General features: G+C 39.9%; 1 protein-coding gene across 10 annotated transcripts in view; it reads left to right on the forward strand.

Moving 5' to 3' along the window:
* Window positions 1–17,225, forward strand: part of NFIB (nuclear factor I B) — a 204,859-nt gene that overhangs the window by 158,710 nt on the left and 28,924 nt on the right. For 4 of the 10 annotated variants that reach the window (XM_035140574.3, XM_088658445.1, XM_035140573.3 and 1 more), the window contains exons 8-10: window positions 262–440; window positions 12,647–12,812; window positions 16,488–16,570. In XM_035140574.3, coding sequence (XP_034996465.3) covers window positions 262–440; window positions 12,647–12,812; window positions 16,488–16,570 — 428 coding nt within the window. The remainder of the gene's footprint in view (window positions 1–261; window positions 441–12,646; window positions 12,813–16,487; window positions 16,571–17,225) is intronic. The other 6 variants (XM_088658444.1, XM_088658446.1, XM_035140575.3 and 3 more) reach the window with 2 other exon arrangements.

The raw sequence follows: 17,225 nt of genomic DNA on the forward strand, positions 1-17,225 counted from the left end.
TGAGCGGTTGTTTGTTACAGTGATATATATTTTTGTGTTTTTATATTGTTAACCACACCGCGATCCTCAGATGAAAGGTGGTATGATGATGATGATGTTGTTGATGATGGTGGTGTTGCAGATGAAAAATGTGAAGAAGGCAAGGAAATGAATCGTTATTATTATTTGTCTTGATACGGGTTTCTCTTGCCATGTCATGGATGCAGAGTTTTACCACAACGAAAGGTTCTTAACAAATTCTGTTTTTCTTATCTCTTCTAGTCATCTCAACTAGAACTCCTCCTCCACCTTCACCTTTGCCATTCCCACCACAAGCTATTCTCCCTCCTGCTCCATCTAGCTACTTCTCTCACCCAACAATCCGGTATCCTCCTCACCTGAATCCTCAGGATACTCTGAAGAATTACTCTTATGACCCGTCCAGTCCACAAACCAGCCAGGTACTGTAGCGCGCGCGCACACACACAAAAATAAATCTGTGAGTAATCTTAGGAGGAGTGTGTTCTATGAAAGTTCTTTTTTAGATTTGATTGTTGCACCTGTGGTCTACAAGCTGAGTCTTGCAGCATAATTAGTTCAGCGTCCTTCTAAAATTAACTATGGATGGATAAACGTGGAATGATCACTTGTAGTCCTATTCCAACCACTCTTGCTTTTGTGGATCACAAATTATATTTGAATGACAAATAGAGGGTAGTCCTATATTTATTTTCCCCCACCCCTAACCCAGGAGTTCTGAACTCAGAATTATGCCATGGTTTTAGTCTTGTGAAATGATAACTGTGGGGAAACGACAAGGGAATTATCTGTGTACCCCGTCCGTAGTTGACAATGTGAGCTTGGGTTGTATACAAGGTTTTCTTGATTCAAGCCTGTGGCTGGTAGAGAGCGTTCTTACGTTGTGTTTAAGTTGCAACCGTTTATGGCAGTTACTATGGGTAAAACATAGGGATGAAGTGCTTGCTTCAGGGAGAAGCAAGGAATGTGCTAATGTAAACCCCACTAGAGAGAGCAGATAATCCTATTTATAGACTAGCCAGTGTTAGATAAAATCCGCTTGAGTTGCATGCAGCTTTGCAGTGATTTGCATGCATTCGGCAAATCTTTGAATTAGTGGTAGTGGTGGGGAAGTTAAGTTAATAAGCATTCCACAAAAACTGAAGGCTACATTTCTAGTTGTTGTTTTAATATATATATATATGTAAAGTTGCAAATAAATGTGCAGCAGTTCACATGTAGTGAAGTCATTTGTAACAGACTTTGGTGCAACAACATCAGAACGTGTCACATGCAATCCAGTTGGACTGAAATATCTGCAGTGTGTTATTACAAAGTTCAGTTTCTGGTTTCACTGTCTTTTCCTCAGTGCTCCTGTCAAGTCCCATAGTTCACATTGGGTGTATTTTAGGTGAATTGCAAGCAGATCTACTCCGTAACAGATAGTAAAGCACGTGAAAATGTATTTTTAATTTCCTCTTTCCTTTATAGCTTGAAATTGTTTTCATTCTGTTTTTGGCACTTCAGTCTGTAAGCCAATTTGCGGTTCCAAAAGAGGTGTACAAGAAAAGTTAGAGCAATACAATTAATATAACAAGAACATAGATACAGCGTTTAATTCAAGGCAGCATAAAATACGTACCGGCCGGGGAGAACCAGCAGCTTGAAAGCCTGGCAGAATAAAAATATTATGGCTGCTCTCCTAAAGATTATTGGAGTTGGAAGTGTTTCCGCAAGAAGAGAGCTTTGCAAACTGCAGCTAACACTCAGAACACACTGGTGAATTCTTCTAGAAGTATCCTAAAATACTATCCTTGAGTTTCAGTTCTAGCAGGCAGATTCACTATTCCCTGTGCTTTTCAGCCTTCAGGAATTACTAACGCTGCCTTGCCAGAATCGAGTTTTAGTTTATTCATTCGCATGCTATCCATTCTTGAATTCAGACTGGTGCTCAAGGATTTAATCATTACACCTGGGTTGTCTGAAAAAGAAGCAGGAATGAGCATGAACCACATATTGATGATACCTTATCCCATAAGTTTAATGTAGACATTATTCAGCTTACAGATAAGATGGAACTCTGTGCGACAGAGCTGCCAAAGTTCAACAGCAATACCCCAGCACCACTTTGGGCAATATACCTAGGATATAATAGCAGAAATGCCTATTTACTGTTTTGATTGTAAATCTGTTATTTGCAGATGTGAAAAGACAGAGCATGTGATTTGTATGCTATAGCAATAGGATTTGAGAAAGAAAGAAACTTTTCTATATTCAATGAAAACTTGCTTCCTTTGGACAGTTCCAAAAGCCATTGTAGCTATTGGATTTCAATGATGGAACATTTTCATCCCACAGTAAATGTATGCTCTTACATGCAAATAAAAAGTATTAATAGCCTGATCCTAAATATACTTGGAATTACCATAAGTCTCTCAAATTCCTACGGAATTTACTTTCAAGAGTGTGGATTGTGTTACAGCCCAAACAATGCAGAGAGTTGTTTTCCTTAGAGTGTTAATCCTAATTCTAAATGCTGCATGCCACATTTTAGTTAGAAATTGATGTCAGTGTCTGGATTAAATCTCCAGCAGTCTCATATACGCCCACCTATTTTTTTCGCTTAGACTGAAACAGAATTGGGACACATAGAAACTGATTTTATTTTGTGTAAAGTTTCCATGAATAATAAAATCTAATTAAGGCATCCATTAGAAATCCTTAATGTTAATTCAGTGTGGAAAATCTAAGAGTTCTATTGTTGTTGTTTTCCAAACTGATGTCTCAATTAGACATTATTAAGCATAAATATGCAAATTAAAATGGGTCTTTCAGTGTTGTACATTTTTCAACTATTTAGTGATTGCTTTACTTAAATTTCAGTTTTGTAGATAATCTTTTAAACCTATAACATATTAGTAAATTGATAATACTTAAGATTTTCAAGAAAACTTTCAACTTTATAATTGATTTCATACCCTTTTGATGTTCTGTTGACAGCAGCGGATCCCTCTTTAATACTGGGAAACATATATAATTAAGGGGATAACTCTCAAGCACCATTGTGTCTCGAGAGGAAGCATCTCAAATTAAAATAATGATTTACTAATAACTTAAAACACAATTTGCTTTGGAGAGCGGCAGCTTTCTTCCTGTATAAATATCAAGATCCCCTGCTTTCAAGTTTTTTTTAAAAAAAAAGTTTCATTATAAAGACACATTAGAATAAGATGGCAAGGGCAAAAATAACGGTTGTGAATGTCAATCAAACTGGCCCATTGCTACTTTATTGGAATGTTAGTATCTTTTCCCTATTGCATAACTACTTAGTTCTTGCTTGTTGGTTTCATGTAATCTTGACCTCCCCCCAATATATGCAAGAGTTTCACATTTATTTGTTACTCGGGTCTTCAAATACAGTTCATTGTCCACCTAGCTGCTAGATTCTAGTACATCCCTTGCAGGAGCAGAGTTGCAAGTGCTCTGTGCAGTGCAGTTGTGAAAGTGACGTGACGTTGCTAGTAATGCACGAAACGTTATCCAAAGCAAATGTTTCACTGTAGTGTTTAATAGCTATCCTATTTTAATCACTGTACCAGTTAAAAGTGCTCCCCTGCTGACAGCAGTAGAACAAGCCGATCGGGCGCCTGGGGTGGCGCCAGTGCCCTGCACCCAGAGGTGGGGCCAGCCAGGACGGGATGCTCTGCAGGGCCTCCGAAGAGTCTGCCTGCCTCCTCCCACTCAGCCGCCCTACAGCTGAGGGAGAGGTGGCAGACGGACCATGTGGGGCAGCATGGAGCCTGCAGGCACCCAAGCCACCACGTCACTCCCAGGAGAGATGCGTGGCTCGTGTGTGCTGCAGGCCCCGCAGTGAGTGCTGCCCGGCACTTTGTCGCCCCCCTCAGTGGTGACACCCGGGGCGGACTGCCCCCTTCCTCCACCCCTGCCTGCTGGTATAAGGAGTCTATAGGCCTTTGCAAAATATAGTAGTAAATTGGCCTAGCTGTTACCCAAGCAATTCCCCATCATTGTTGAACCATTTGCTTTAGATGTTAGAAGCATTGCTGTTCTCACCTGGATCTCACAGTTTAAAATATTACATCTGTTCAACCGCAGAAAATTCCATATACACTTACTAACTCATTACAACACTGGTTACCACGCTGTTGTCTTTGATTTGGGATTTGGGGCAGCGTCAGAAAGTGCCTTTGTGGCTCCCAAGGTGGGCATGTGCATGCCAGGCGTGCCAGCCCAGTCCTCGCTGCAACACCAGCCCAATCCACTTTGGAAGGCTGGTATCGAAGGGTGCATAGCTGTTGCATCCTCCTCAAGCCACTCTGCCAGCGGCCCCCAGATAAATGGGCCCTGGGCCATCGCCCTGGCAGCTCCCCCCCCCACTACGTCCCAGATTTGGGTAATGGTTGCTTGAAAACTACAGCCCAGTGGTTGGATGTGCCCACTAACTAGTTGGGTAAGCATAAAAGGAAAAGAAATCTATCTATTTTAATACCATTGTCCTCTTGAAAACATGAGCCAAATTCATTGGCAAGCGTTGGGCTGAATATTAACATTCTATCCACAGAGGAAAGGGATACTTACTCTAGTGAATCTCAGACTGTTGATGAACTCTACACTGTTACCTTTGATATTTTTCTGAATTTTGATAAGTTTGGAGGCTGGATGAATAGAGATTGGTATTTTAAACATTGGGAAGGACAGACTTCAGGCTTGTGAGATTTGTTTCGTGTTTTACTTATTCCCTGAAATTCACCCACAAAAGAAATGTACTTAGAATTTTTATTTTTTTTAATGGTGCCTCTGAGCAGCTGCTGAGCTTAGAAGATCAGAGTTGAGTTGCGAAAACAGTACTTTCACACATAAATCCATTACTGGTTACTCCCAATTTTTCTTAATTTCAGCATTCTAATTTACATTAAGGGAGTCACTTGTCATTGCAGTAGTTAAACTGGGCGGCAGAAATTGTTGCTGATCTACCAGTAGATCCCAATCTGCTTTCTGCCCACCCTTATATTAAACAGCTTTGTTTTTTTAATTATATTTCTCAGTGCCTTGGAGTTATATTCTGCAAGATTGGCATCAGCATGTAAAGTCCTTCGGCACACAATGATGCCAGGAGTTTGTTCTGTAGGCTGTAGAATTGAAAGAATTCTTTTTTCTTTGTTCAAAAAGAAAAGAAAAACCACATAGGACGTTTCAGTAACCAAAGGGAATTGTTCTATGCAATAGTATGCTTTCAGCCAGACGACTACACTTCGTTACATGTAACATACAGTTTTTTCTTTAAATAAATTTGGTTACCATAGCTTATAAAAACTGCATCTGTACAAATGTGATTTCAAATTCAGTTATACTTTTCCCACTTCAAAGCATATTCATTCACTTGGTTTTCAGGGATGTATTGTGATAATACAGTGGTGCCTCGCTTAACGAATGCCCTGCTTAACGAAATTTCCGCTTAACGAAATGTTTTTTTCTAGCAGAGGTTGCCTCACTAGACGAATTCATTTTACACAAAATTTGTCTAGCGAATTGCGGTTTCCCATAGGAATACATTGAAATTCAATTAATGCGTTCCTATGGGCAAAAAAAAATTCAAAATTTTTTCAATGCATTCCTATGGGATTCGCTAGATGAATTTTTCGTTATAAGAAAAGACCCATGGAATGAATTAAATTCGTCTAGCGAGGCACCACTGTAGTACTATTTTTTAGGTAGCAAAGAACTGATAACCTAGCAGTATTGACTTAAATTTGAACTTTCCCTCCCCAACGTTTTTTTAGATTATCTAATTTAGATTAAGACAACCATTCAAGGTTGCCCACTGGAACTAGTTGCTTTACCACTGCACTGATTATACAGTGGTACCTTGGTTCTCTAACTTAATCTGTTCCGGGAGTCTGTTCGACTCCTGAAACCATTTGAAAACCAAGGCACGGCTTCCGAAAAACGTTCAGCTTCCGAAAAACGTTCACAAACTGGAACACTTGGGAGCCAAGCCGTTCGAGTACAAGGTACCATTGCAGTAAGACAATCACAGTATTCATTTGGATATTTTAAGTGAAATCAGTTTGTTGTTCTGTATAGGACAATGACAATAAAGATTATATCTATCATCTATATCAGGCATCCCCAAACTGTGGCCCTCCAGATGTTTTGGCCTACAAGTCCCATGATCCCTAGCTAACAGGATCAGTGGTCAGGGATGATGGGAATTGTAGTCCAAAACATCTGGAGGGCCGAAGTTTGGGGATGCCTGATCTATATCTATCTATCTATCTATCTATCATCTATCTATCTATCTATCTATCTATCTATCTATCTATCTATCTATCTATCTATCTATCTATCATCTATCTATCTATCATCTAAGGATGCAGAGCTAGAGGGGATTTCCACAAGGGAAACTCTCTGCTGTTTTCTCAGTGTAAGTTAGGGTTGCCAGACTCAATAGAAGACAGGACTTCTGTGCCTTTAATTGCCCTGCTCTCTTTTGAGTCTGGAAACCTTAAAGAGAAACCAGCAGACCCTTTATTTAATTTCTAAGCAAAGGGTCTGCTGGTTTCTCTTTAAGGTTTCCAGACTCAAAAGAGAGCAGGGCAATTAAAGGCACAGAAGTCCTGTCCACTATTGAGTCTGGCAACCCTAAAAATAGTATGTATTAGTGTTTCACGATCATTAGCTCAGTAATCCTGTATAAGGCAGGCCAGTATTATTCTTGTATTAAAGATGAGGGACTGAGGCCAAGAGAATGGCAGAGAGAGGGGTACTAGGAGCTGGTAGCAACTTCCTTACATAAGAGGTGCTTTTTGAATTCAGTGAAATTATTTTACTACATGTTATTATGTTGTGGGTTTTAAGACAGCAGCTTTCTGTCGATTCCCATGTAGCAAAGTGGAAGACCCCCAGTTAACTTTATATGAATTTTTAAGGTTACAATCATGATATAAGAATCAGAGCTTGTTAACAGATTTAAAGAGCTGTGTGTTAAATATTTTGAATGTCTTGAAGCACTGGAATTCTTAGATATTGTAAGCAGTAATTACTGTTTTTAAGCAGTATAGAAGTTTCAGATCTTATATGTTTGAAAGCAGCAGCTGTTGTGAATTGGGTGGCCAAATACGGCCTTTCCCAAATCAGTAGTAGGCTATAAAAGTGGTTCAGTTCAGCCATTTAGAGGGTTAATTTTCTTGGTGTGCCTGGTAAGGGCCAAGGTCCATATGAACCATTCAATTTCTGTTCACTATAATCATTTGGGAACAGTAAAAGGTGATACATTGTTTCAGATAGTGTGGGCCTCCAGCTGTGTCTATTTAATTAATTTGAGCTTGCTTTTTGGTAACAGAATGCTTAAGGAAGCAGTTGATTCTGTCACCATTAACCCATGTGTTCCTTAAAACATTCTTTGCTTTTTTGTTTGTTTGTTTTAAAAAATACGTTTTGCAAAGGAAATCCTAGTGGACGTTTTGGAATTACAAAATGTTCTGTGAATACACAGAACAATTAGCAATGCTGCAATTAGAAGAAGACTTCTATCACAGTTATCAAACTTTTCCAGAGCACAGGTACCATAAATGTATATGTATAATGTGTAAATGTATATACACAGTTGTGAAGGTAGAGAAAATGAGGTACTCATAGCCATTCTAACTAACGGCACAAGCAAACCCCCCCCCCCCCCATTTAAAACTATAACCGCCTTGAATGATTGCTCATTAAAACCATTTTGGGATTCAGGAAGAGTAGCCTCAGATATTGTTTGGAGACGTTTTGCTAAGGTCCTTCCAAGAATTTTGCTGGCTGCAACTAATAAAGAGATACCTCGATTGTTTCCACAATCCATTCTATCACCTTTAAGAGAGAGAGAGAGAGAGAGAGAGAGAGAGAGAGAGAGAGAGAGAGAGAATTTTGGTGTCCCTAAAGTCTGCTGGGCTCTCCTTTCTCTCCCAGATTTTTTTGATTAGCTTGTGAAGTTGTTGTGTAAGTTTGAAGACTTCAACAGGTATCCCATCAGGTCCGCTGGCTTTGTTGTTTTTCATTTGGTTAATAGCTGTACACAACTCTCCGAGATCTGGAGATACCACAAGCTCATCTCTAGTTTGCTTTTGCAGAATTTGTGAGAGGACCTCAGCAGCTATGGGGGAGTTGCGATTAAGGAGATGCCGGTAATGTTCTTTCCAGCGCACTACAATAGCTTCTTTATCTTTAAGTGTGGTACCGTCTGTTGAGCGTAGGGGGCATATGCCATGATTTATTGCCCATAGATGGATTTTTGGCTTTAAAGAAACTCTGTGCCGGCTAAGTGCTGGATCTCTTGAGCGTTGTTTTTTTTTATCCTCCAGGTGTTCTTTAGTTTTCTGGTTCTTCTTTAAACCTCAGTCTTAGTGTTGGCATAGGTTCCCCCCCCCCTTTAGTGGCACAGTTTCTAACTCTTTGCCAGATCTGAAAGGCCTCCCTTTTCTTGTCAATAATGCGTTCAATCTCACTGTCATTCTCATCAAACCAGTCCTGGTGTTTCTAGGTTTGGTATCCAATAGTTTGTTCAGAGGCTGCAATAATGGATGTGTTTAGCTTGGTCCAGTGTTCCTCGATGTTATAGGGGAACTCCGAAAGCAGATGGCCCTTAAGAGTCATTTGGAAGCAATCCCGCTTAATGGGGATCTTGAAGGGCTTGAGTGTTCATTTTGCACCTTGGTTTCCTTTTTTGAAGCCTGTGTTGAGGTATAATCTTGATAGCCATTGTGGAACATATTAATCATTGTGGAACATATTAATCTGTTCGGTACTTGCCATAGCTTGGTAAGGAACACATTACAGTACAGCAGTCTTAAGGTTGGACAATTACATGTTCTAAGAGGTGCCAGTGGTTCAACGAAGGGTGCCTCTATGATGTTTTAAATTTATTTTGTTGTCGAAAGAGTGTGTTGGTAATAACAAGGTTGTGCATATAGTCAAAAGTAAGATTCTATTCTGGTTGCTGTTGCCAATTCCTTCTTTCCCAATAGTCCCAGACCACAGATCAAAATCTCGCCCAACTCTTGTATTAAAATCACCCAGAGACCGGTAGATTCTTATCTGCTGCAGCCTTCATCCGCCTTCACAGCCTTTGTGACATGCCGCTTGTTATCTTCTGCCTGTTCTGCCATTGATGAATTCTTGGATCGTTCTTTGTCTAGCTCTTTCCCTTTGACCTTACCGCCTTGGGTGACCCTGCTGGGAGTACGTGACTCCCAACGGGTTCAGTCACAAGGGTCATAGGAACGTGCAAGCCCACTTACCATGACAAGGTGATGATCCAGCAAGTGAGACTAACACAATTAATAATAATAATAATAATAATAATAATAATAATAATAATAATTTATTATTTATACCCCACCCATCTGGCTGGGTTTCCCCAGCCATTCTGGGTGGCTTCCAACCGAATATTAAAAACAATACAGCATCAAACATTTAAAACTTCCCTAAACAGGGCCGTCTTCAGTTGTCTTTTAAAAGTAAAATAGTTGCTTTTTGCCTTGACATCTGCTGGGAGGGTGTTCCACAGGGCAGGTGCCACTACCGAGAAGGCCCTCTGTCTGGTTCCCTGTAACCTCACTTCTCGCCATGAGGGAACCGCCGGAAGGCCCTCGGTGCTGGATCTCAGTGTCCAGGCTGAATGATGGGGGTGGAGACGCTCCTTCAGGTATACAGGACCGAGGCCATTTAGGGCTTTAAAGGTCAGTACCAACACTTTGAATTGTGCTCGGAAACGTACTGGGAGCCAGTGCAGATCTCTCAGGACCGGTGTTATGTGGTCCCGGGGGCCACTCCCAGTCACTAGTCTAGCTGCCTCATTAGAAGATCTGCCTGTCTTACACACTTCAGCATGCTGTTTTCATCACTGTTTTGCTTGCTCTAGCTTTGCAATGTTGCTCTGAAAATACCCCCTGTTGCTGTTTTATTCAGTGACAAATACTGTAAATTTAAAAACTACGTATGGCCAAGATTTCATTCTAATAATATTCAGTTGCAACAAGGCATGGGGCCTCCGTACCATAGCACCTCTCACTGTTCCATTTTCTGTGTCTCATCATAACCTCTGCAGTCAATACACAACCTGTTTGTGTTGCTGTTTCGACGTTAAGTTCATAAATCAAACATGTGCAGACAGGTGGCTTGGTGGCTGCTCACCAACTTTGGGATAAATTTATTCCCAAGGGACACCAGTTCCTGATGTTTTTTCCAAGATACAAGTGATTTGTTTATTTATTTTAAACTTAAGATGAGCACTTCGCATCTGTGAATATGGATTGGTTTGTTTTTGCTGTACTACTCAGCCCCCACTGTCATTAATACTTTTCACTAAATTCACTTCCTTTTACCATTGTGTTTGTGGTATATTAGTAAGAATATATTAATACGTTTTCGTTTTCTGGAACCTTCACTGAGAAAGGATATAGGTGTGATTTCAGATGAGCACTGTGAGTACTGTGATTTAGATTCCCCCCCCAAACATTTGGGAACAGTTAATTAAAGCCTTAGAAATCACCCAAATAGTCATACTGTTGTACCTTGGAAATCGAATGGAATCCGTTCAGAAAATGTTCGGAAACCAAAGCACGGCTTCAGATTGGCTGCAGGATGCTATCCTGCGGCCAATCGGAAGCCCCGTCGGACATTCGGCTTCCAAAAATAGTTTGCAAACAGGAACAGTCACTTCCTGGTTTGCTGCGTTCAGCAGCCAAAACATTTGAAAACTAAGCTGTTTGAAAACCAAGGTACAACTGTATTAACTAATTAAATTAAGGAAAAGGCCATAGCTCAGTGGAAGAGCCATCTGGCACCTCTAGGAATATCTTATGCCTGAAGCTGCTGCTTTCCAGTACTAAGCTAAATAGATCAGTGGTCCAACACAGTATAAGACATTTTCTAATTTAAGGGTATGGCGAGTGTGACACCTTGCCCCTGCAATTGAGGGGGCCGTCGTCATGTGAGTCAGCATGCCCCACGACATGCTTGTGCCATGCGTATATGATGCGAGAACACCCCGCAGTGTACATGTATGGCTGCCGGGGAATTTTGAGGGGGGCTTGGCCCCCTCCTTGATAATTTTGGGGGCCCTCAGACCCCCCCAGCCCTCCCTAGATGGTGTGCCTGGGGTATGGTGTATTTGTCTCGGCAAATTTAGCAGGGAAATTGCAACTTCTTCTTCTTCTTCTTCTTCTTCTTCTTCTTCTTCTTCTTCAAGTAATTTGGATTCATTTTTGTTTTTTAAGTGCTTTATTGGGGGAAAATGTTTAGATGGTAACCCATAGCAAATAAAGAGAAACTGGATGTTTAAACCAACAGCATGAACTGTGGGCTACTCCTGTCGTGGGGAAAGCTTAAATGTGACTTGCAAATAGGCTGTTGTATCCAAGAACAAGAAGACAGCTGAACTGTGTGCATGGAATTCTGTGTATGTGCGCATGTGTGTGCATGTGTTGATTTATAAATTATCTCTCTTCCAGCTGGTAGCAGAAATGGGCTTAGATTTTCTGCAGCGACTTCTTCCCATCAGAATTATGTTTGCTTGTATCTGGCTCCTGTGTCGTGTCCAGTCATTATATACAGTTCTTGATCTAGCCACTTTTCTCCTTCCTGAACACAACTTGACTAGTTAGTGCATTTTCCAGTGAGCTATCTAGGTTTTAGGCATTTTACAATTATATTTCAGTAACCTTCTAATGCAAATAGCTGAAGCAATCAGTTATGAAATTGGTCTGATTACCAGAGAAGTGAAAAGAAGTTGGAGGGCAGAGGAATTAGTGTGTTCATTTTATATCTGAATTGTTTCGTCTGTTTGCTACAGAGCAAAACAAGCATGCTGATTTCCACCTTCCAACCACTCTCTAGTTATCAGACCAATTATTAATCAGCCGAAGGTGATGAATGAAGAAGAACGTTTCTATCCATCACCCAAAAATATATAATGAAGGGACCAAGCTAACCTCCCTGGGGAGAGCATTCCACAAATAGGGAGTCATGATAGAGAAGGCCCATTCTTGTGTTGCCACCCTCTGGACCTCAATTTGTACTGTTTTTTTTTTTAAAAAAGAAAACAATAACACCACCAATAACACTTCTGTCAGATACAATAATGGCCTTCATTGGTGAGTTTCTTATAAGGTAAATAGGCTCTTGGAAATATTACCTTCATGAGAATCACAAATCCCTAAATCTTCTTTCCTTTGCAAATATGATGATGATAATGATGATAATTTATTTATACCCTGCCCATCTGGCTGGGTTTCCCCAGCCACTCTAGGCAGCTCCCAACAGAATTAAAACACAATAAAATACCAGACATTAAAAACTTCCCTAAACAGGACTGCCTTCAGACGTCCTCTAAAAGTCAGATAGTTGTTGATTTCCTTGACATCTGATGGGAGGGCGTTCCACAGGGTGGGTGCCACCACCGAGAAGGTCCTTCTGCCTGGTTCCCTGTAACCTCGCTTCTCAAGGGAACCGCCAGAAGGCCCTCGGAGCTGGATATAGATGCCAGAGTGACACACTACCGCATTGGGGTTCTGGAAAACCCTAAAGTAGATTGCTCTCTTGAGCATGACATGTATATTTCACAAGGCGTTCTTCTGGTTTTGTTTTGTAGCCTAACAGCAGTGGTCAAGTAGTAGGGAAAATGCCTGGCCATTTTACTCCAGTTTTGGCACCCTCTCCCCATCACAGTACGGTGCGGCCTGTGACCCTGAACATGACAGACACTAAGCCCATCATTACATCCACTGAAGGTGAGGCATCTTCACCTACAGCAACCAGTAAGTATTTTTCTAGGAAACAAACGCTGTCCATCAAAAATAAACCAATCAAAACCATTTCAAGTTAAGGCCAATATAGGTGCCCTTTCCTGCTATTTGACCAGGCAGATGCTCAAAGTTTGATAATAGAGAACATGGACAAGACATTTACTCTCTACAGTTATAATAGCTCAAGTTACTGTATGACATTTGTGACACGGCAATCACACTCTCAGGGCAGGAAATCAAATTAATTTGAGCATCAATTGCCAGGAGAGAATGAAAGCTTGATTATTAATTTAAAGATGGACATTCTTGTGACATTGAGAAGCATACTTGGATTGGAAGCTTTTTAAATTTGCCAACACCTGGAATCCAAAAAGGGAGCGAGGCAGAAAAAAAGAGATTCAGCTGATTCCTCCCAAGTGAGCTTTCATCCAAAACATACCTAATCAGACACATGATCCTCAATTAACCTAAGCATTTTAATTCATTAGAGTTGATACTGAAAAATCTATGTGGGTTAACTATATTTAACGAGAGTTTGATAGTTTTGCATTTGCTAATTTGCTATGTTGAGTACCGTGGGCTGTATCCGGCTACACAATTGCACACTTGGAACAACTTTCACATGTGCAGTGCAACCTCCCCTCCTCCTCACCCCCTCCAGTTGCTCTGGGGGTTCCCCCAAACCTCTGGAGCAAATGGGGGGGAAGTGAGGTGAGTAGATGTTCCACACGTGTAATGATTTAGTTGAATACAAGCCCATATAATTATCCTATAGCCTTCAATGGAATTCACAGACATAGACTTGCAGACGTATCAAGTGTTAGAGCCACTTCTCAGGAATACAGCAGCCACAAGGAGAGTCCCGGGAACTGCTTCCATATGCCGTGGTAGCCATCCAATTGCTGCAATTAAGTGGTTGCCACTTAGGTTGTCCCCGTTGAATGAAATGCTCCCGGCAACAGTGGCACACCACAAACGTGTGGTTGGTGGCATGGGAATTTTGCACACAGGCCAAGTCATGCCTTATTTGCTTACATTATGGATGTCACATGACGTTCCCACTACCTAAAAGTGTATCTTGGCAGCTTCCCTGTTACTGTTCTAACACATTGTGGTTCTGCATTAACCTCCACGTTAGTCTGAAATTCAACATTGCAGCTGTAATAAAAAACAGCACACAGACAGACACATATACATACCCTCTCACTAATTGAAAAGTATTCCTGTAATCATGTAATGACAAGTGACTTTTCTGCCTAGATACTGGTTTCAAATGAAAAATTCTTAAATGTTAATACCCCAACATATTGTTAAACACGTATGGTTCCATCTACATACGATGTTAGGACAGTAGCAAAATTTCTGTTAGCTTAGATAAATCTAGACTGCTGCCCTTTTGTATAATGTCCATTTCAACTAACCACACCAAGAGAGAGCAGAGTATAAAATAATGGAGGCTACAGTCCTGTCGAGGGAGGTATATAAATTCAATAAAAAATAAAATGTACCTGGTATTAAGTCCTGGTATGAACTCAGCAGGGCTTTTGAGTGGACTTTCATCGGATTACACTGTTAGCAGAAGCAGAAGTCATTACCAGTAATGAATTACCGTATTTTTCCGTGCATAAGACTGGGGGGGGGGGGTTAACCAAAAAATTAGAGTTAAAATTGGGGCTCGTCTTATACACAAAGAGGTGTTTTCTTAATTTGGAGTCCTCCCAAAATAGGGGGCGTCTTATACATGGAAGCATCTTATACACGGAAAAATACGGTAATTAATAGTGTTGTAATCTCTTCTGATTTCTTAAGTGTGCACAATTCTTGAACAGTAAAGTTTTTAACGATCTATTCTTATTCTACCCTTAAGAATGGAATGAAACTAGAGCTTCAGATTTGACTCTGAATATTAGTTGTTTCATCATATCTCTCATGTGCCTTCCAAGCAATACGGCACTAGTTAAGCATTCACAAAATATTAAAAGCTTAAATAGTATTTAAGGATGCAAGGGAACCCATCACATACACATCATAGGTGCATTTCTTTGAGGGATGCTACTTTAGGTCTTTGAGAAAGGATATGATTCACATGGTGAACATTGTGTTAGCAACATTCCCTTTGAGCGTAAAGAGCAAAGGTATGCACAAATGGATTCCATTTGTGCATGAAAATTGCATTTATTTCAACATTAAATATTAAAGGAGTTTTACATCTCCAAACTGTATTACTTGCAGTGAATAGACGGTTCTTTAATCTTAACATATCACCAGAAAAAAATGTAAGAGATTTGATCACTTCTATTTAAGCCTTGTTAAAAACTAGTACATTGAATAATATGCACAATGGAGGAATTGCTTCTACGTAACTGGGATTGGCTGATCTATAATACTTTCCAAAGAGATGCTTTCAATTTTATTTCTAATGAATTAGAACTGGCCAAAAGATAAAAGTGTCACCAAAATGTGATATTAAGATTATGCACAGTGCTGTTATCTGTTCCTAGTTGTATATCTTTATCCTGATCAGTGCATTCCAAAGTTGATTTAAATGGCCTCTTTACACAGCATTTCACAAGTAAAAACTACTTTTGCTGAAATTATATGGAATAACACGTGTTCCTCCTTCAAAGAAATATCACTTTACATGTAAACATGTAATCAATTTTTATGGTGGTTATTCAGTAAAATATTCTTTTAAAAGGAAATCGACAAGACACCATTTGTTTGTTTGTTTTAAATAGAAATATACTACCATTTAAATTGATCCTTTAGTGCTTATCTATTTGTTATTTACACAATTGGCATTGGCTAGTTTAGGTCCCCTTACTATGAAATTGATTTGGGTAATGTAGATATTTTCAAACTAGGAATCAGAGTAGAACAACCAGCTTCTTTTGACACAATCGGAAGTTAATGACTTTCAGTCAACACACAACTATTTTCAATTCAAATGGGGAAAGGTGAAGCACTCCATTAACCACACACACGGGGAAAAATGTTTTAGGAGCTTCTACATTATAGGTCAGTTTTCTAGAACTTACACTATATACATTTGCTCCACAGTTTTCTGGTGTACAAAGCACGAACATTTTAAATACAATATTCATACAATAATCAGATGCTGCTTATATTAACTTCCAGAAGAGGGATTCCTAGATCTCCCTTTAGGGGGAAAAGGAGGGGGGAAACACCTTTTATGCCTCATTAAAAAAATAACCTTAGCCAGGGCTTTTAATCAGCTGGAACTCGACTCCAGCACCTCTCAAGTAGGCGCCATTGCCATTCTAAGAGAACAAGGGAGACGTTCCCTCTTTTTCTAGGAAAAATAACACTGGCCTTAGCTCAGTTATGTTCTAAATCCGAGTGGTAATAAGAATATACCTCATTCTACTGTAGCAAATTATTAGTCTCTGAATTTTGTTGTTTATGTGGCTGCATTGAATGAGCACCTGGCTGCACACCTCTTAAAGTGAGCTGGCAAAGAACTCTTGTATCGTGTAGAGAAATTGTCACTAGCAAGGAAGGTGACCCTGCCTCCATTCAGATTCCATTGAAGTCCATAGGTGTTATAAAACTATCCCTCGGTCAAATTCTTTCTTCATAACTCTGAATTTCTCGTGTTTAAATTATACAGGGTAGAAATGGATAGGTGTCTATCTTCATCAATCTGTTTTGTTCTTCCTTAATCAGCCTACACAGCCTCAGGCACATCCCAAGCCAATCGATATGTGGGACTAAGTCCAAGAGACCCTTCTTTTCTACACCAACAACAGGTGGGCAAGTTTCACATAGGTATAAACAGTAAAAAGACGAGTATTTGCAATAAGTCCCTGCATCCGTGTTGCCATTGACCTTAAAACTAGAACAGGATGACTACCCTTAAACAAAACCTATTTGTATTTCAATATTTGCATAACTACAAGATGCTTCCATAGGGTTTTGTAAAGGCTTTTCCACGGTGAATCTTTCAGTTACGTGATTTCTAAACTCCTGGAAGTTGAATATATATGAATGTCTCTGTGAAGAAGCAATGCGACTAGTCAGAATTAAGTAGGATTAAGTAATACAATAGTTGATTCTCCAGCTATTTGATATCGTTTGATATTTGAACGTATACATTTATAGTTCTGAAAGAATAACAATACAATAAAATTCAATTGCAGAACATCATCATTCCTAGATTAATACATTCGGAGTGTATTGTTGATTTTACTGTGACACGAGCTCCTTTTTGTTCCAATTTCTTTTACATCATTTACATTTCAAGTAGCATTTTAGATTTCACACCTCATTAATGCTGTAAATTTAATGAAAATAAATTGTTCGTCCAAAATGACAGCTAAAATTAATAGTGGCTAATAAAACAACCCAACCCACCTTCAATTAATAGTAGGGGCATGCGATACTGCCATACTGCTAGTTAGGCAT

Source organism: Zootoca vivipara, chromosome 15 (genome assembly GCF_965207765.1).
Source record: "Zootoca vivipara chromosome 15, rZooViv2.hap1.1, whole genome shotgun sequence".
NCBI lineage: Eukaryota > Metazoa > Chordata > Lepidosauria > Squamata > Lacertidae > Zootoca > Zootoca vivipara.